General features: G+C 55.0%; 1 protein-coding gene across 1 annotated transcript in view; it reads right to left on the reverse strand.

Moving 5' to 3' along the window:
* LOC138662751 (TSC22 domain family protein 3-like) overlaps window positions 1-13,021 on the reverse strand; it is a 115,256-nt gene extending 102,235 nt beyond the window's left edge. The window contains exon 1 of the mRNA XM_069748654.1: window positions 12,457-13,021. Coding sequence (XP_069604755.1) covers window positions 12,457-12,767 — 311 coding nt within the window. The 5' untranslated portion in view covers window positions 12,768-13,021. The remainder of the gene's footprint in view (window positions 1-12,456) is intronic.
* Window positions 13,022-22,217: the final 9,196 nt, after the last annotated feature.

Here is a 22,217-nt window from a genome sequence, read left to right on the forward strand (position 1 = left end):
ACCTGGTGACTAATCACAGACCCCCATAGACCCCATCACAGGAGCATGGCAGCTACTACAGGGGGGTCACCTGTGGAAGAACAGCAGGATGGACAGCAGGGTCTGATCTCTACAGATACCTGGTGACTAATCACAGACCCCCATAGACCCCATCACAGGAGCATGGCAGCTACTACAGGGGGGTCACCTGTGGAAGAACAGCAGGATGGACAGCAGGGTGTGATCTCTACAGATACCTGGTGACTAATCACAGACCCCCATAGACCCCATCACAGGAGCATGGCAGATACAGGGGGCTCACCTGTGGGGGAACAGCAGGATGGACAGCAGGGTCTGATCTCTACAGATACCTGGTGACTAATAACAGACCCCCATAGACCCCATCACAGGAGCATGGCAGATACTACAGGGGGCTCACCTGTGGAAGAACAGCAGGATGGACAGCAGGGTCTGACCTCTACAGATACCTGGTGACTAATCACAGACCCCCATAGACCCCATCACAGGAGCATGGCAGGTACTACAGGGGGCTCACCTGTGGGGGAACAGCAGGATGGACAGCAGGGTCTGGTCTCTACAGATACCTGGTGACTAATAACAGACCCCCATAGACCCCATCACAGGAGCATGGCAGATACTACAGGGGGCTCACCTGTGGGGGAACAGCAGGATGGACAGCAGGGTCTGACCTCTACAGATACCTGGTGACTAATAACAGACCCCCATAGACCCCATCACAGGAGCATGGCAGCTACTACAGGGGGCTCACCTGTGGGGGAACAGCAGGATGGACAGCAGGGTCTGATCTCTACAGATACCTGGTGACTAATAACAGACCCCCATAGACCCCATCACAGGAGCATGGCAGCTACTACAGGGGGCTCACCTGTGGGGGAACAGCAGGATGGACAGCAGGGTCTGACCTCTACAGATACCTGGTGACTAATCACAGACCCCCATAGACCCCATCACAGGAGCATGGCAGATACAGGGGGCTCACCTGTGGGGGAACAGCAGGATGGACAGCAGGGTCTGATCTCTACAGATACCTGGTGACTAATAACAGACCCCCATAGACCCCATCACAGGAGCATGGCAGATACTACAGGGGGCTCACCTGTGGAAGAACAGCAGGATGGACAGCAGGGTCTGATCTCTACAGATACCTGGTGACTAATCACAGACCCCCATAGACCCCATCACAGGAGCATGGCAGATACTACAGGGGGCTCACCTGTGGAAGAACAGCAGGATGGACAGCAGGGTCTGATCTTTACAGATACCTGGTGACTAATCACAGACCCCCATAGACCCCATCACAGGAGCATGGCAGATACTACAGGGGGCTCACCTGTGGAAGAACAGCAGGATGGACAGCAGGGTCTGATCTCTACAGATACCTGGTGACTAATAACAGACCCCAATAGACCCCATCACAGGAGCATGGCAGGTACTACAGGGGGCTCACCTGTGGAAGAACAGCAGGATGGACAGCAGGGTCTGATCTTTACAGATACCTGGTGACTAATCACAGACCCCCATAGACCCCATCACAGGAGCATGGCAGCTACTACATGGGGCTCACCTGTGGAAGAACAGCAGGATGGACAGCAGGGTCTGATCTCTACAGATACCTGGTGACTAATAACAGACCCCAATAGACCCCATCACAGGAGCATGGCAGATACTACAGGGGGCTCACCTGTGGGGGAACAGCAGGATGGACAGCAGGGTCTGATCTCTACACATACCTTGTGACTAATAACAGACCCCCATAGACCCCATCACAGGAGCATGGCAGATACTACAGGGGGCTCACTTGTGGGAGAACAGCAGGATAGACAGCAGGGTCTGATCTCTACAGATACCTGGTGACTAATCACAGACCCCCATAGACCCCATCACAGGAGCATGGCAGATACTACAGGGGGCTCACCTGTGGGGGAACAGCAGGATGGACAGAAGGGTCTGATCTCTACAGATACCTGGTGACTAATCACAGACCCCCATAGACCCCATCACAGGAGCATGGCAGATACTACAGGGGGCTCACCTGTGGAAGAACAGCAGGATGGACAGCAGGGTCTGATCTCTACAGATACCTGGTGACTAATCACAGACCCCCATAGACCCCATCACAGGAGCATGGCAGATACTACAGGGGGCTCACCTGTGGAAGAACAGCAGGATGGACAGCAGGGTCTGATCTCTACAGATACCTGGTGACTAATAACAGACCCCCATAGACCCCATCACAGGAGCATGGCAGCTACTACAGGGGGCTCAACTGTGGAAGAACAGCAGGATGGACAGCAGGGTCTGATCTCTACAGATACCTGGTGACTAATCACAGACCCCCATAGACCCCATCACAGGAGCATGGCAGATACTACAGGGGGCTCACCTGTGGAACAACAGCAGGATGGACAGCAGGGTCTGATCTCTACAGATACCTTGTGACTAATAACAGACCCCCATAGACCCCATCACAGGAGCATGGCAGATACTACAGGGGGCTCACCTGTGGGAGAACAGCAGGATGGACAGAAGGGTCTGATCTCTACAGATACCTGGTGACTAATCACAGACCCCCATAGACCCCATCACAGGAGCATGGCAGATACTACAGGGGGCTCACTTGTGGGAGAACAGCAGGATAGACAGCAGGGTCTGATCTCTACAGATACCTGGTGACTAATAACAGACCCCCATAGACCCCATCACAGGAGCAAGGCAGATACTACAGGGGGCTCACCTGTGGGGGAACAGCAGGATGGACAGAAGGGTCTGATCTCTACAGATACCTGGTGACTAATCACAGACCCCCATAGACCCCATCACAGGAGCATGGCAGATACTACAGGGGGCTCACCTGTGGAAGAACAGCAGGATGGACAGCAGGGTCTGATCTCTACAGATACCTGGTGACTAATAACAGACCCCCATAGACCCCATCACAGGAGCATGGCAGCTACTACAGGGGGCTCACCTGTGGAAGAACAGCAGGATGGACAGCAGGGTCTGATCTCTACAGATACCTGGTGACTAATCACAGACCCCCATAGACCCCATCACATGAGCATGGCAGATACAGGGGGCTCACCTGTGGGAGAACAGCAGGACGGACAGCAGGGTCTGGTCTCTACAGATACATGGTGACTAATCACAGACCCCCATAGACCCCATCACAAGAGCACGGCAGATACAGGGGGCTCACCTGTGGAAGAACAGCAGGATGGACAGCAGGGTCTGATCTCTACAGATACCTGGTGACTAATAACAGACCCCCATAGACCCCATCACAGGAGCATGGCAGCTACTACAGGGGGCTCACATGTGGAAGAACATCAGGATGGACAGCAGGGTCTGATCTCTACAGATACCTGGTGACTAATCACAGACCCCCATAGACCCCATCACATGAGCATGGCAGATACAGGGGGCTCACCTGTGGAAGAACAGCAGGATGGACAGTAGGGTCTGATCTCTACAGATACCTGGTGACTAATCACAGACCTCCATAGGCCCCATCACAAGAGCACGGCAGATACAGGGGGCTCACCTGTGGGAGAACAGCAGGATGGACAGCAGGGTCTGATCTCTACAGATACCTGGTGACTAATCACAGACCCCCATAGACCCCATCACAGGAGCATGGTAGCTACTACAGGGGGCTCACCTGTGGAAGAACAGCAGGATGGACAGCAGGGTCTGATCTCTACAGATACCTGGTGACTAATCACAGACCCCCATAGACCCCATCACAGGAGCATGGTAGCTACTACAGGGGGCTCACCTGTGGAAGAACAGCAGGATGGACAGCAGGGTCTGATCTCTACAGATACCTGGTGACTAATCACAGACCCCCATAGACCCCATCACAGGAGCATGGCAGATACTACAGGGGGCTCACCTGTGGAAGAACAGCAGGATGGATAGCAGGGTCTGATCTCTACAGATACCTGGTGACTAATAACAGACCCCCATAGACCCCATCACAGGAGCATGGCAGATACTACAGGGGGCTCACCTGTGGGGGAACAGCAGGATGGACAGCAGGGTCTGATCTCTACAGATACCTGGTGACTAATAACAGACCCCCATAGACCCCATCACAGGAGCATGGCAGATACTATAGGGGGCTCACCTGTGGGAGAACAGCAGGATGGACAGCAGGGTCTGATCTCTACAGATACCTGGTGACTAATAACAGACCCCCATAGACCCCATCACAGGAGCATGACAGATACTACAGGGGGCTCACCTGTGGAAGAACAGCAGGATGGACAGTAGGGTCTGATCTCTACAGATACCTGGTGACTAATAACAGACCCCCATAGACCCCATCACAGGAGCATGGCAGATACTACAGGGGGCTCACCTGTGGAAGAACAGCAGGATGGACAGCAGAGTCTGATCTCTACAGATACCTGGTGACTAATCACAGACCCCCATAGACCCCATCACAGGAGCATGGCAGATACTACAGGGGGCTCACCTGTGGAAGAACAGCAGGATGGACAGCAGGGTCTGATCTCTACAGATACCTGGTGACTAATAACAGACCCCCATAGACCCCATCACAGGAGCATGGCAGATACTACAGGGGGCTCACCTGTGGGAGAACAGCAGGATGGACAGCAGGGTCTGTTCTCTACAGATACCTGGTGACTAATAACAGACCCCCATAGACCCCATCACAGGAGCATGGCAGGTACTACAGGGGGCTCACCTGTGGAAGAACAGCAGGATGGACAGTAGGGTCTGATCTCTACAGATACCTGGTGACTAATCACAGACCCCCATAGACCCCATCACAGGAGCATGGCAGCTACTACAGGGGGCTCACCTGTGGAAGAACAGCAGGATGGACAGCAGGGTCTGATCTCTACAGATACCTGGTGACTAATAACAGACCCCCATAGACCCCATAACAGGAGCATGGCAGATACTACAGGGGGCTCACCTGTGGGGGAACAGCAGGATGGACAGCAGGGTCTGATCTCTACAGATACCTGGTGACTAATCACAGACCCCCATAGACCCCATCACAGGAGCATGGCAGATACTACAGGGGGCTCACCTGTGGAAGAACAGCAGGATGGACAGCAGGGTCTGATCTCTACAGATACCTGGTGACTAATAACAGACCCCCATAGACCCCATCACAGGAGCATGGCAGATACTACAGGGGGCTCACCTGTGGGAGAACAGCAGGATGGACAGCAGGGTCTGTTCTCTACAGATACCTGGTGACTAATAACAGACCCCCATAGACCCCATCACAGGAGCATGGCAGCTACTACAGGGGGCTCACCTGTGGAAGAACAGCAGGATGGACAGCAGGGTCTGATCTCTACAGATACCTGGTGACTAATAACAGACCCCCATAGACCCCATAACAGGAGCATGGCAGATACTACAGGGGGCTCACCTGTGGGGGAACAGCAGGATGGACAGCAGGGTCTGATCTCTACAGATACCTGGTGACTAATCACAGACCCCCATAGACCCCATCACAGGAGCATGGCAGATACTACAGGGGGCTCACCTGTGGAAGAACAGCAGGATGGACAGCAGGGTCTGATCTCTACAGATACCTGGTGACTAATCACAGACCCCCATAGACCCCATCACAGGAGCATGGCAGATACTACAGGGGGCTCACCTGTGGAAGAACAGCAGGATGGACAGCAGGGTCTGATCTCTACAGATACCTGGTGACTAATCACAGACCCCCATAGACCCCATCACCGGAGCATGGCAGATACTACAGGGGGCTCACCTGTGGGAGAACAGCAGGATGGACAGCAGGGTCTGATCTCTACAGATACCTGGTGACTAATCACAGACCCCCATAGACCCCATCACCGGAGCATGGCAGATACTACAGGGGGCTCACCTGTGGGGGAACAGCAGGATGGACAGCAGGGTCTGATCTCTACAGATACCTGGTGACTAATCACAGACCCCCATAGACCCCATCACAGGAGCATGGCAGATACTACAGGGGGCTCACCTGTGGAAGAACAGCAGGATGGACAGCAGGGTCTGATCTCTACAGATACCTGGTGACTAATAACAGACCCCCATAGACCCCATCACAGGAGCATGGCAGATACTACAGGGGGCTCACCTGTGGGGGAACAGCAGGATGGACAGCAGGGTCTGATCTCTACAGATACCTGGTGACTAATAACAGACCCCCATAGACCCCATCACAGGAGCATGGCAGCTACTACAGGGGGCTCACCTGTGGGAGAACAGCAGGATGGACAGCAGGGTCTGATCTCTACAGATACCTGGTGACTAATCACAGACCCCCATTGACCCCATCACAGGAGCATGGCAGATACTATAGGGGGCTCACCTGTGGAAGAACAGCAGGATGGACAGCAGGGTCTGATCTCTACAGATACCTGGTGACTAATCACAGACCCCCATAGACCCCATCACAGGAGCATGGCAGCTACTACAGGGGGCTCACCTGTGGAAGAACAGCAGGATGGACAGTAGGGTCTGGTCTCTACAGATACCTGGTGACTAATCACAGACCCCCATAGACCCCATCACCGGAGCATGGCAGATACTACAGGGGGCTCACCTGTGGGAGAACAGCAGGATGGACAGCAGGGTCTGATCTCTACAGATACCTGGTGACTAATCACAGACCCCCATAGACCCCATCACCGGAGCATGGCAGATACTACAGGGGGCTCACCTGTGGGGGAACAGCAGGATGGACAGCAGGGTCTGATCTCTACAGATACCTGGTGACTAATCACAGACCCCCATAGACCCCATCACAGGAGCATGGCAGATACTACAGGGGGCTCACCTGTGGAAGAACAGCAGGATGGACAGCAGGGTCTGATCTCTACAGATACCTGGTGACTAATAACAGACCCCCATAGACCCCATCACAGGAGCATGGCAGATACTACAGGGGGCTCACCTGTGGAAGAACAGCAGGATGGACAGCAGGGTCTGATCTCTACAGATACCTGGTGACTAATCACAGACCCCCCATAGACCCCATCACAGGAGCATGGCAGCTACTACAGGGGGCTCACCTGTGGAAGAACAGCAGGATGGACAGCAGGGTCTGATCTCTACAGATACCTGGTGACTAATCACAGACCCCCATAGACCCCATCACAGGAGCATGGCAGATACTACAGGGGGCTCACCTGTGGGGGAACAGCAGGATGGACAGCAGGGTCTGACCTCTACAGATACCTGGTGACTAATAACAGACCCCCATAGACCCCATCACAGGAGCATGGCAGATACTACAGGGGGCTCACCTGTGGAAGAACAGCAGGATGGACAGCAGGGTCTGATCTCTACAGATACCTGGTGACTAATAACAGACCCCCATAGACCCCATCACAGGAGCATGGCAGATACTACAGGGGGCTCACCTGTGGGGGAACAGCAGGATGGACAGCAGGGTCTGACCTCTACAGATACCTGGTGACTAATAACAGACCCCCATAGACCCCATCACAGGAGCATGGCAGCTACTACAGGGGGCTCACCTGTGGGGGAACAGCAGGATGGACAGCAGGGTCTGATCTCTACAGATACCTGGTGACTAATCACAGACCCCCATAGACCCCATCACAAGAGCATGGCAGATACTACAGGGGGCTCACCTGTGGAAGAACAGCAGGATGGACAGCAGGGTCTGATCTCTACAGATACCTGGTGACTAATCACAGACCCCCATAGACCCCATCACAGGAGCATGGCAGATACTACAGGGGGCTCACCTGTGGGGGAACAGCAGGATGGACAGCAGGGTCTGATCTCTACAGATACCTGGTGACTAATAACAGACCCCCATAGACCCCATCACAGGAGCATGGCAGCTACTACAGGGGGCTCACCTGTGGGGGAACAGCAGGATGGACAGCAGGGTCTGACCTCTACAGATACCTGGTGACTAATAACAGACCCCCATAGACCCCATCACAGGAGCATGGCAGATACTACAGGGGGCTCACCTGTGGAAGAACAGCAGGATGGACAGCAGGGTCTGACCTCTACAGATACCTGGTGACTAATCACAGACCCCCATAGACCCCATCACAGGAGCATGGCAGCTACTACAGGGGGCTCACCTGTGGAAGAACAGCAGGATGGACAGCAGGGTCTGATCTCTACAGATACCTTGTGACTAATCACAGACCCCCATAGACCCCATCACAGGAGCATGGCAGATACTACAGGGGGCTCACCTGTGGAAGAACAGCAGGATGGAAAGCGGGGTCTGATCTCTACAGATACCTTGTGACTAATCACAGACCCCCATAGACCCCATCACAGGAGCATGGCAGCTACTACAGGGGGCTCACCTGTGGAAGAACAGCAGGATGGACAGCAGGGTCTGATCTCTACAGATACCTGGTGACTAATCACAGACCCCCATAGACCCCATCACAAGAGCATGGCAGATACTACAGGGGGCTCACCTGTGGAAGAACAGCAGGATGGACAGCGGGGTCTGATCTCTACAGATACCTGGTGACTAATCACAGACCCCCATAGACCCCATCACAAGAGCATGGCAGATACTACAGGGGGCTCACCTGTGGAAGAACAGCAGGATGGACAGCGGGGTCTGATCTCTACAGATACATGGTGACTAATCACAGACCCCCATAGACCCCATCACAGGAGCATGGCAGATACTACAGGGGGCTCACCTGTGGAAGAACAGCAGGATGGACAGCAGGGTCTGACCTCTACAGATACCTGGTGACTAATAACAGACCCCCATAGACCCCATCACAGGAGCATGGCAGATACTACAGGGGGCTCACCTGTGGAAGAACAGCAGGATGGACAGCAGGGTCTGATCTCTACAGATACCTGGTGACTAATAACAGACCCCCATAGACCCCATAACAGGAGCATGGCAGATACTACAGGGGGCTCACCTGTGGGGGAACAGCAGGATGGACAGCAGGGTCTGATCTCTACAGATACCTGGTGACTAATCACAGACCCCCATAGACCCCATCACAGGAGCATGGCAGATACTACAGGGGGCTCACCTGTGGAAGAACAGCAGGATGGACAGCAGGGTCTGATCTCTACAGATACCTGGTGACTAATCACAGACCCCCATAGACCCCATCACAGGAGCATGGCAGATACTACAGGGGGCTCACCTGTGGAAGAACAGCAGGATGGACAGCAGGGTCTGATCTCTACAGATACCTGGTGACTAATCACAGACCCCCATAGACCCCATCACCGGAGCATGGCAGATACTACAGGGGGCTCACCTGTGGGAGAACAGCAGGATGGACAGCAGGGTCTGATCTCTACAGATACCTGGTGACTAATCACAGACCCCCATAGACCCCATCACCGGAGCATGGCAGATACTACAGGGGGCTCACCTGTGGGGGAACAGCAGGATGGACAGCAGGGTCTGATCTCTACAGATACCTGGTGACTAATCACAGACCCCCATAGACCCCATCACAGGAGCATGGCAGATACTACAGGGGGCTCACCTGTGGGGGAACAGCAGGATGGACAGCAGGGTCTGATCTCTACAGATACCTGGTGACTAATAACAGACCCCCATAGACCCCATCACAGGAGCATGGCAGCTACTACAGGGGGCTCACCTGTGGGGGAACAGCAGGATGGACAGCAGGGTCTGATCTCTACAGATACCTGGTGACTAATCACAGACCCCCATTGACCCCATCACAGGAGCATGGCAGATACTATAGGGGGCTCACCTGTGGAAGAACAGCAGGATGGACAGCAGGGTCTGATCTCTACAGATACCTGGTGACTAATCACAGACCCCCATAGACCCCATCACAGGAGCATGGCAGCTACTACAGGGGGCTCACCTGTGGAAGAACAGCAGGATGGACAGTAGGGTCTGGTCTCTACAGATACCTGGTGACTAATCACAGACCCCCATAGACCCCATCACCGGAGCATGGCAGATACTACAGGGGGCTCACCTGTGGGAGAACAGCAGGATGGACAGCAGGGTCTGATCTCTACAGATACCTGGTGACTAATCACAGACCCCCATAGACCCCATCACCGGAGCATGGCAGATACTACAGGGGGCTCACCTGTGGGGGAACAGCAGGATGGACAGCAGGGTCTGATCTCTACAGATACCTGGTGACTAATCACAGACCCCCATAGACCCCATCACAGGAGCATGGCAGATACTACAGGGGGCTCACCTGTGGAAGAACAGCAGGATGGACAGCAGGGTCTGATCTCTACAGATACCTGGTGACTAATAACAGACCCCCATAGACCCCATCACAGGAGCATGGCAGATACTACAGGGGGCTCACCTGTGGAAGAACAGCAGGATGGACAGCAGGGTCTGATCTCTACAGATACCTGGTGACTAATCACAGACCCCCCATAGACCCCATCACAGGAGCATGGCAGCTACTACAGGGGGCTCACCTGTGGAAGAACAGCAGGATGGACAGCAGGGTCTGATCTCTACAGATACCTGGTGACTAATCACAGACCCCCATAGACCCCATCACAGGAGCATGGCAGATACTACAGGGGGCTCACCTGTGGGGGAACAGCAGGATGGACAGCAGGGTCTGACCTCTACAGATACCTGGTGACTAATAACAGACCCCCATAGACCCCATCACAGGAGCATGGCAGATACTACAGGGGGCTCACCTGTGGAAGAACAGCAGGATGGACAGCAGGGTCTGATCTCTACAGATACCTGGTGACTAATAACAGACCCCCATAGACCCCATCACAGGAGCATGGCAGATACTACAGGGGGCTCACCTGTGGGGGAACAGCAGGATGGACAGCAGGGTCTGACCTCTACAGATACCTGGTGACTAATAACAGACCCCCATAGACCCCATCACAGGAGCATGGCAGCTACTACAGGGGGCTCACCTGTGGGGGAACAGCAGGATGGACAGCAGGGTCTGATCTCTACAGATACCTGGTGACTAATCACAGACCCCCATAGACCCCATCACAAGAGCATGGCAGATACTACAGGGGGCTCACCTGTGGAAGAACAGCAGGATGGACAGCAGGGTCTGATCTCTACAGATACCTGGTGACTAATCACAGACCCCCATAGACCCCATCACAGGAGCATGGCAGATACTACAGGGGGCTCACCTGTGGGGGAACAGCAGGATGGACAGCAGGGTCTGATCTCTACAGATACCTGGTGACTAATAACAGACCCCCATAGACCCCATCACAGGAGCATGGCAGCTACTACAGGGGGCTCACCTGTGGGGGAACAGCAGGATGGACAGCAGGGTCTGACCTCTACAGATACCTGGTGACTAATAACAGACCCCCATAGACCCCATCACAGGAGCATGGCAGATACTACAGGGGGCTCACCTGTGGAAGAACAGCAGGATGGACAGCAGGGTCTGACCTCTACAGATACCTGGTGACTAATCACAGACCCCCATAGACCCCATCACAGGAGCATGGCAGCTACTACAGGGGGCTCACCTGTGGAAGAACAGCAGGATGGACAGCAGGGTCTGATCTCTACAGATACCTTGTGACTAATCACAGACCCCCATAGACCCCATCACAGGAGCATGGCAGATACTACAGGGGGCTCACCTGTGGAAGAACAGCAGGATGGACAGCAGGGTCTGATCTCTACAGATACCTGGTGACTAATCACAGACCCCCATAGACCCCATCACAAGAGCATGGCAGATACTACAGGGGGCTCACCTGTGGAAGAACAGCAGGATGGACAGCAGGGTCTGATCTCTACAGATACCTGGTGACTAATCACAGACCCCCATAGACCCCATCACAGGAGCATGGCAGATACTATAGGGGGCTCACCTGTGGGGGAACAGCAAGATGGACAGCAGGGTCTGATCTCTACAGATACCTGGTGACTAATCACAGACCCCCATAGACCCCATCACAAGAGCATGGCAGCTACTACAGGGGGCTCACCTGTGGAAGAACAGCAGGATGGACAGCGGGGTCTGATCTCTACAGATACCTGGTGACTAATCACAGACCCCCATAGACCCCATCACAGGAGCATGGCAGATACTACAGGGGGCTCACCTGTGGAAGAACAGCAGGATGGACAGCAGGGTCTGACCTCTACAGATACCTGGTGACTAATAACAGACCCCCATAGACCCCATCACAGGAGCATGGCAGATACTACAGGGGGCTCACCTGTGGAAGAACAGCAGGATGGACAGCAGGGTCTGATCTCTACAGATACCTGGTGACTAATCACAGACCCCCATAGGCCCCATCACAGGAGCATGGCAGCTACTACAGGGGGCTCACATGTGGAAGAACAGCAGGATGGACAGCAGGGTCTGATCTCTACAGATACCTGGTGACTAATAACAGACCCCCATAGACCCCATCACAGGAGCATGGCAGATACTACAGGGGGCTCACCTGTGGAAGAACAGCAGGATGGACAGCAGGGTCTGGTCGATGTTGCTGTTGCAGATGCCTTCATTGAGCAGGTAGCAGGGATCCCGCACCACAGGTTCCAGCGAGTCCTGCCTCATGATGGACTTCAGCTTGTCGGTGTTGAAGTTTTCATAAACCAGCTTCTCCCGCAGCTGCCGAAAATGATGGACAGTCGGACTGGCCGGGAGGTTCTCCCCACTGCCGTCCTCCAACATGCTCTGGTGGGCCAAGTCAAGGCAGCAGCTGCAGCAATCCAACCCGATGGGTGACCGGCAGCCTGAGTCCTCAGCCATGTGTGCGGGGCTGTCAGTCAGTGCGGGGCTGTCAGTCAGTGCGGGGCTGTCAGTGCGGGGCTGTCCGTGACGTGCAGGAGACAGGCAGCGCTGCTGGACGGGATGACAGGCGACGGGGCGCAGCTGCAAGGAGCAGAGCCCTGGGTGATGTATCGGCAGGCGGCTTCCCTCCTGCAGGCTCGGCTATAGCGCTGCGGTGCACACCCGCCTTCACCGTGAGTGTGACTAGAGGAGTGACTCCGGCCTTAATAGGCAGATGACAGCGGGGAAGCCCGAGCGTATCCTGTGACTGCCCCGGAGGCCGGCCTGAGTGAGGAGGCTTTACATCAGAGGACACAAGTCAGAGCAGGAGGGGCGGCCTCAGTGTCTCCAGACCTCAGTGTCCTCAGAGCCCCCAGACCTCAGTGTCCTCAGAGCCCCCAGACCTCAGTGTCCTCAGAGCCCCCAGACCTCAGTGTCCTCAGAGCCCCCAGACCTCAGTGTCCTCAGAGCCCCCAGACCTCAGTGTCCTCAGAGCCCCCAGACCTCAGTGTCCTCAGTGTCTCCAGACCTCAGTGTCCTCAGAGCCCCCAGACCTCAGTGTCCTCAGAGCCCCCAGACCTCAGTGTCCTCAGAGCCCCCAGACCTCAGTGTCCTTAGACCCCCAGACCTCAGTGTCCTCAGACCCCCAGACCTCAGTGTCCTCAGAGCCCCCAGACCTCAGTGTCCTCAGACCCCCAGACCTCAGTGTCCTCAGACCCCCAGACCTCAGTGTCCTCAGAGCCCCCAGACCTCAGTGTCCTCAGAGCCCCCAGACCTCAGTGTCCTCAGAGCCCCCAGACCTCAGTGTCCTCACACCCCCGACCTCAGTGTCCTCAGACCCCCAGACCTCAGTGTCCTCAGAGCCCCCAACCTCAGTGTCCTCAGAGCCCCCAACCTCAGTGTCCTCAGAACCCCCAGACCTCAGTGTCCTCAGAGCCCCCAGACTTCAGTGTCCTCAGAGCCCCCAGACCTCAGTGTCCTCAAAGCCCCCAGACCTCAGTGTCCTCAGAGCCCCCAGACCTCAGTGTCCTCAGAGCCCCCAGACCTCAGTGTCCTCAGACCCCTCAACCTCAGTGTCCTCAGACCCCCAGACCTCAGTGTCCTCAGAGCCCCCAACCTCAGTGTCCTCAGAGCCCCCAACCTCAGTGTCCTCAGAGCCCCCAGACCTCAGTGTCCTCAGAGCCCCCAGACCTCAGTGTCCTCAGAGCCCCCGGACCTCAGTGTCCTCAGACCCCCAACCTCAGTGTCCTCAGAGCCCCCCAATCTCAGTGTCCTCAGAGCCCCCAGACCTCAGAGCCCCCAGACCTCAGTGTCCTCAGACCCCCCAACCTCAATGTCCTCAGAGCCCCCAGAACTGTGTGTTGGACCCCCAGACCTATGTGTTCTCAGAGCCCCCGGACATCAGTGTCCTCAGACCCCCCAGACCTCAGTGTACTCAGAGCCCCCAGAACTGTGTGTTGGACCCCCCAGACCTCTGTGTCCTCAGACCCCCAGACCTCAGTGTCCTCAGACCCCCAGACCTCAGTGTCCTCAGAGCCCCCAGACCTCAGTGCCCTCAGACCCCCAGACCTCAGTGTCCTCAGGACCCCCAGATCTCAGTGTCCTCAGACCCCCAGTCCTCAGTGTCCTCAGAGCCCCCAGACCTCAGTGTCCTCAGAGCCCCCAGACCTCAGTGTCCTCAGAGCCCCCAGACCTCAGTGTCCTCAGAGCCCCAGACCTCAGTGTGCTCAGACCCCCCAACCTCAGTGTCCTCAGAGCCCACAGACCTCAGTGACCTCAGTGTCCTCAGAGCCCCCAGACCTCAATGTCCTCAGAGCCCCCAGACCTCAGTGTCCTCAGAGCCCCCAGACCTCAGTGTCCTCAGAGCCCCCAGACCTCAGTGTGCTCAGACCCCCCAACCTCAGTGTCCTCAGAGCCCCCAGACCTCAGTGTCCTCAGAGCCCCCAGAACTCAGTGTCCTCAGAGCCCCCAGACCTCAGTGTCCTCAGAGCCCCCAGACCTCAGTGTCCTCAGAGCCCCCAGACCTCAGTGTCCTCACACCCCCGACCTCAGTGTCCTCAGACCCCCAGACCTCAGTGTCCTCAGAGCCCCCAACCTCAGTGTCCTCAGAACCCCCAGACCTCAGTGTCCTCAGAGCCCCCAGACTTCAGTGTCCTCAGAGCCCCCAGACCTCAGTGTCCTCAAAGCCCCCAGACCTCAGTGTCCTCAGAGCCCCCAGACCTCAGTGTCCTCAGAGCCCCCAGACCTCAGTGTCCTCAGACCCCTCAACCTCAGTGTCCTCAGACCCCCAGACCTCAGTGTCCTCAGAGCCCCCAACCTCAGTGTCCTCAGAGCCCCCAACCTCAGTGTCCTCAGAGCCCCCAGACCTCAGTGTCCTCAGAGCCCCCAGACCTCAGTGTCCTCAGAGCCCCCGGACCTCAGTGTCCTCAGACCCCCAACCTCAGTGTCCTCAGAGCCCCCCAATCTCAGTGTCCTCAGAGCCCCCAGACCTCAGAGCCCCCAGACCTCAGTGTCCTCAGACCCCCCAACCTCAATGTCCTCAGAGCCCCCAGAACTGTGTGTTGGACCCCCAGACCTATGTGTTCTCAGAGCCCCCGGACATCAGTGTCCTCAGACCCCCCAGACCTCAGTGTACTCAGAGCCCCCAGAACTGTGTGTTGGACCCCCCAGACCTCTGTGTCCTCAGACCCCCAGACCTCAATGTCCTCAGACCCCCAGACCTCAGTGTCCTCAGAGCCCCCAGACCTCAGTGCCCTCAGACCCCCAGACCTCAGTGTCCTCAGGACCCCCAGATCTCAGTGTCCTCAGACCCCCAGTCCTCAGTGTCCTCAGAGCCCCCAGACCTCAGTGTCCTCAGAGCCCCCAGACCTCAGTGTCCTCAGAGCCCCCAGACCTCAGTGTCCTCAGAGCCCCAGACCTCAGTGTGCTCAGACCCCCCAACCTCAGTGTCCTCAGAGCCCACAGACCTCAGTGACCTCAGTGTCCTCAGAGCCCCCAGACCTCAATGTCCTCAGAGCCCCCAGACCTCAGTGTCCTCAGAGCCCCCAGACCTCAGTGTCCTCAGAGCCCCCAGACCTCAGTGTGCTCAGACCCCCCAACCTCAGTGTCCTCAGAGCCCCCAGACCTCAGTGTCCTCAGAGCCCCCAGAACTCAGTGTCCTCAGAGCCCCCAGACCTCAGTGTCCTCAGAGCCCCCAGACCTCAGTGTCCTCAGAGCCCCCAGACCTCAGTGTCCTCACACCCCCGACCTCAGTGTCCTCAGACCCCCAGACCTCAGTGTCCTCAGAGCCCCCAACCTCAGTGTCCTCAGAGCCCCCAACCTCAGTGTCCTCAGAACCCCCAGACCTCAGTGTCCTCAGAGCCCCCAGACTTCAGTGTCCTCAGAGCCCCCAGACCTCAGTGTCCTCAAAGCCCCCAGACCTCAGTGTCCTCAGAGCCCCAGACCTCAGTGTCCTCAGACCCCTCAACCTCAGTGTCCTCAGACCCCCAGACCTCAGTGTCCTCAGAGCCCCCAACCTCAGTGTCCTCAGAGCCCCCAACCTCAGTATCCTCAGAGCCCCCAGACCTCAGTGTCCTCAGAGCCCCCGGACCTCAGTGTCCTCAGACCCCCAACCTCAGTGTCCTCAGAGCCCCCCAATCTCAGTGTCCTCAGAGCCCCCAGACCTCAGTGTCCTCAGAGCCCCCAGACCTCAGTGTCCTCAGACCCCCCAACCTCAATGTCCTCAGAGCCCCCAGAACTGTGTGTTGGACCCCCAGACCTCTGTGTTCTCAGAGCCCCCGGACATCAGTGTCCTCAGACCCCCCAGACCTCAGTGTCCTCAGAGCCCCCAGACCTCAGTGTCCTCAGAGCCCCCAGACCTCAGTGTCCTCAGAGCCCCAGACCTCAGTGTGCTCAGACCCCCCAACCTCAGTGTCCTCAGAGCCCCCAGACCTCAGTGTCCTCAGAGCCCCCAGACCTCAGTGTCCTCAGACCCCTCAACCTCAGTGTCCTCAGAGCCCCCAGACCTCAGTGTCCTCAGAGCCCCCAGACCTCAGTGTGCTCAGACCCCCCAACCTCAGTGTCCTCAGAGCCCCCAGACCTGTGTCCTCAGAGCCCCCAGAACTCAGTGTCCTCAGAGCCCCCAGACCTCAGTGTCCTCAGAGCCCCCAGACCTCAGTGTCCTCACACCCCCGACCTCAGTGTCCTCAGACCCCCAGACCTCAGTGTCCTCAGAGCCCCCAACCTCAGTGTCCTCAGAGCCCCCAACCTCAGTGTCCTCAGAACCCCCAGACCTCAGTGTCCTCAGAGCCCCCAGACCTCAGTGTCCTCAGAGCCCCCAGACCTCAGTGTGCTCAGACCCCCCAACCTCAGTGTCCTCAGAGCCCCCAGACCTGTGTCCTCAGAGCCCCCAGAACTCAGTGTCCTCAGAGCCCCCAGACCTCAGTGTCCTCAGAGCCCCCAGACCTCAGTGTCCTCACACCCCCGACCTCAGTGTCCTCAGACCCCCAGACCTCAGTGTCCTCAGAGCCCCCAACCTCAGTGTCCTCAGAGCCCCCAACCTCAGTGTCCTCAGAACCCCCAGACCTCAGTGTCCTCAGAGCCCCCAGACTTCAGTGTCCTCAGAGCCCCCAGACCTCAGTATCCTCAAAGCCCCCAGACCTCAGTGTCCTCAGAGCCCCCGGACCTCAGTGTCCTCAGACCCCCAACCTCAGTGTCCTCAGAGCCCCCAATCTCAGTGTCCTCAGAGCCCCCAGACCTCAGTGTCCTCAGAGCCCCCAGACCTCAGTATCCTCAAAGCCCCCAGACCTCAGTGTCCTCAGAGCCCCCAGACCTCAGTGTCCTCAGACCCCTCAACCTCAGTGTCCTCAGACCCCCAGACCTCAGTGTCCTCAGAGCCCCCAACCTCAGTGTCCTCAGAGCCCCCAACCTCAGTGTCCTCAGAGCCCCCAGACCTCAGTGTCCTCAGAGCCCCCAGACCTCAGTGTCCTCAGAGCCCCCGGACCTCAGTGTCCTCAGACCCCCAACCTCAGTGTCCTCAGAGCCCCCAATCTCAGTGTCCTCAGAGCCCCCAGACCTCAGTGTCCTCAGAGCCCCCAGAACTCAGTGTCCTCAGACCCCCCAACCTCAATGTCCTCAGAGCCCCCAGAACTGTGTGTTGGACCCCCAGACCTATGTGTTCTCAGAGCCCCCGGACATCAGTGTCCTCAGACCCCCCAGACCTCAGTGTACTCAGAGCCCCCAGAACTGTGTGTTGGACCCCCCAGACCTCTGTGTCCTCAGACCCCACCAACCTCAGTGTCCTCAGAGCCCCCAGAACTGTGTGTTGGAACCCCCAGACCTCAGTGTCCCCAGAGCCCCCGGACCTCAGTGTCCTCAGACCCCCCAACCTCAGTGTCCTTAGACCCCCCAGACCTCAGTGTCCTCAGAGCCCCCAGAACTGTGTTTTGGACCCCCCAGACCTCAGTGTCCTCAGACCCCCCAACCTCAGTGTCCTCAGACCCCCTAGACCTCAGTGTCCTCAGAGCCCCCAGAACTGTGTGTTGGACCCCCAGACCTGTGTCCTCAGACCCCCCCAACCTCAGTGTCCTCAGACCCCCTAGACCTCAGTGTCATCAGAGCCCCCAGAACTGTGTGTTGGACCCCCCCAGACCTCAGTGTCCTCAGACCCCCCAACCTCAGTGTCCTCAGACCCCCTAGACCTCAGTGTCCTCAGAGCCCCCAGAACTGTGTGTTGGACCCCCAGGCCTCAGTGTCCTCAGACCCCCCCAACCTCAGTGTCCTCAGACCCCCCAGACCTCAGTGTCCACAGAACCCCCAGAACTGTGTGTTGGACCCCCAGACCTCAGTGTCCTCAGAGCCCCCAACAAGGCCGGACTGAGACAAAAAAGCAGCCTGCCACACAAATCCCACCATCCCACATACTATAACACGTCCCACCCCCGATCAGGGGACTTTTATTTACTTCAGTGGTTTGTTTTTTTCCAGCGCTGGAGTGACACTTCAAGTGTAAACCCCCTAGCCCTAGTGATATTCTCATCCTCCAGCATCTTCCCCGCTTTTCAGCACCGCTTCGGTCCCATGGCGCCATTTTATAAGCGCAGCTCTAACGGCCGGAAATCAGAACTTACATCACAAGCTCTCAATGCAAGGTTATGAGAGCCAGAACGAGGCCACGAGGATATTCTCATAGATTTGTACTGAAAAGTGACCTCCGCGCCACTCCATGAAACACTAGAGCTGGGAGCGGGTCACTTTTCACAGGAGATGAACCGGAGGAAAGCTGGAGACCAATGAAGGCAGTGGAAAGTGAGTATGAGACGGGGGGCAGCGGACGTCCATTTAAAGTACCACTCCAGCCAAACTATAAAGACATGCTGGAGTGGTGCTTTAAAGGAGTTACAGTGCCTTGCGAAAGTATTTGGCCCCCTGGAACTTTTCAACCTTTTCCCCCTTTTCTCAAAATAAAGATACGAAATGTAAATTTTTGGTGAAGAATCAACAAGTGGAACACAATTGTGAAGTTGAATGAAATGTATTGGTTATTTTACATTTTTGTGGAAATTCTAAAACTGAAATGTGGGGCGTGCAATATTATTCTGCCCCTTTAACTTAATACTTTGTTGCTCCACCTTTTGCTGCCATTACAGCTGCAAGTCGCTTGGGGTATGTCTCTATCAGTTTTGTACATCGAGAGGCTGAAATTCTTGCCCATTCTTCCTTGGCAAACAGCTCGAGCTCAGTGAGGTTTGATGGAGATCGTTTGTGAACAGCAGTTTTCAGCTTTCTCCACAGATTCTCGATTGGATTGAGGTCTGGACTTTGACTTGTCCATTCTAACACCTGGATGTGTGGCGCCCCTGGGTCCTGGTTGTCACAGTAGCATTGCTTTCCTCACTAGGGGAGTGATGCTACGTTTGGAGGCAAGAAAGGATAACTGTCACCAGGTAAACACAAGCATGCAACATATACAAACTCCAGGCCACAAGGGGGAGCCTTTGATCCTATTTACTAGGTGACGCCCCTGTATATGTAAATATATTGTGGTTTGGAGGGGAGGTCAGAACAGTTAGTGCCAGGAAGCAGACTGGAGCAGTCTGAGGCAGAAGAAGGTGTGTAGAGCTGTGTAGCCGCAGTGCTGCAACTCCTGGGAAGAGATTATACGAAAGCCGAATGTATTGCAGTGAGCATGAAGGAGCGAGGAGCATAGGCGAGGAGGAGACCAGCAGGCTGCCTCCTTCTGAGGCGCAGACACCGGTAGCCGGAACACCGAGGTTGTAAGGGACTCCACGATTTACATCAGAGACCGGCAAGACAGCTGAACTGCAAGTTACCTGTCCGCCACACACACCTGAGACACAGTAACACATAGAGCCCGGGGCGTGCTAAAGTCCCTGTAAAAAGGCTCGAGTTACGTGTCATACAGTTATTGTCCTATCCTATATGGGGGACAGAGACGATCTGTGAGGACCTTATCTGAAGCCATAGGCAATAAGGAACTACACCACCGCGCTAGAGGAAGGCTTTAATCTCCACCTGGATAAGGGGACTCCTAACTTGCCTCCAAGCCGGCCGGACCCTGCCTGCCCTGTGATCTGGTGCCCTGGACTGTGGCTGCCTGAAGTCTTCAGTAAATAAGGTAAAGAGACTGTAAACCTGTGTCCTCGTTCTTTACTGCACCATCCGCCATCTTCCATCAACACACTGGGGATATACTTCACCTGTGGGAAATTATACATAGTAACATAGTTATTAAGGTTGAAGGAAGACTTTAAGTCCATCTAGTTCAACCCATAGCCTAACCTAACATGCCCTAACATGTTGATCCAGAAGAAGGCAAATAACCCCATGTGGCAAACAGTAAGCTCCACTTTGGGGAAAAAAATTCCTTCCCGACTCCACATACGGCAATCAAACTAGTTCCCTGGATCAACGCCCTATCGAGGAATCTAGTATATACAGTTAGGGCCAGAAATATTTGGACAGTGACACAAGTTTTGTTATTTTAGCTGTTTACAAAAACATGTTCAGAAATACAATTATATATGTAATATGGGCTGAAAGTGCACACTCCCAGCTGCAATATGATAGTTTCCACATCCAAATCGGAGAAAGGGTTTAGGAATCATAGCTCTGTAATGCATAGCGTCCTCTTTTTCAAGGGACCAAAAGTAATTGGACAATGGACTCTAAGGGCTGCAATTAACTCTGAAGGCGTCTCCCTCGTTAACCTGTAATCAATGAAGTAGTTAAAAGGTCAGGGGTGGATTCCAGGTGTGTGGTTTTGCATTTGGAAGCTGTTGCTGTGAGCAGACAACATGCGGTCAAAGGAACTCTCAATTGAGGTGAAGCAGAACATCCTGAGGCTGAAAAAAAAGAAAAAATCCATCAGAGAGATAGCAGACATGCTTGGAGTAGCAAAATCAACAGTTGGGTACATTCTGAGAAAAAAGGAATTGACTGGTGAGCTTGGGAACTCAAAAAGGCCTGGGCGTCCACGGATGACAACAGTGGTGGATGATCGCCGCATACTTAATTTGGTGAAGAAGAACCCGTTCACAACATCAACTGAAGTCCAGAACACTCTCAGTGAAGTAGGTGTATCTGTCGCTAAGTCAACAGTAAAGAGAAGACTCCATGACAGTAAATACAAAGGGTTCACATCTAGATGCAAACCATTCATCAATACCAAAAATAGACAGGCCAGAGTTAAATTTGCAGAAAAACACCTCAAGAAGCCAGCTCAGTTCTGGAAAAGTATTCTATGGACAGATGAGACAAAGATCAACCTGTACCAGAATGATGGGAAGAAAAAAGTTTGGAGAAGAAAGGGAACGGCACATGATCCAAGGCACACCACATCCTCTGTAAAACATGGTGGAGGCAACGTGATGGCATGGGCATGCATGGCTTTCAATGGCACTGGGTCACTTGTGTTTATTGATGACATAAGAGCAGACAAGAGTAGCCGGATGAATTCTGAAGTGTACCGGGATATACTTTCAGCCCAGATTCAGCCAAATGCTGCAAAGTTGATTGGACGGCGCTTCATAGTACAGATGGACAATGACCCCAAGCATACAGCCAAAGCTACCCAGGAGTTCATGAGTGCCAAAAAGTGGAACATTCTGCAATGGCCAAGTCAATCTCCAGATCTAAACCCAATTGAGCATGCATTTCACTTGCTCAAATCCAGACTTAAGACGGAAAGACCCACAAACAAGCAAGACCTGAAGGCTGCGACTGTAAACGCCTGGCAAAGCATTAAGAAGGAGGAAACCCAGCGTTTGGTGATGTCCATGGGTTCCAGACTTAAGGCAGTGATTGCCTCCAAAGGATTTGCAACAAAATATTGAAAATAAAAATATTTTGTTTGGGTTATGTTTATTTGTCCAATTACTTTTGACCTCCTAAAATGTGGAGTGTTTGTAAAGAAATGTGTACAATTCCTAC

Source organism: Ranitomeya imitator, chromosome 2, assembly GCF_032444005.1.
Source record: "Ranitomeya imitator isolate aRanImi1 chromosome 2, aRanImi1.pri, whole genome shotgun sequence".
Lineage (NCBI taxonomy): Eukaryota > Metazoa > Chordata > Amphibia > Anura > Dendrobatidae > Ranitomeya > Ranitomeya imitator.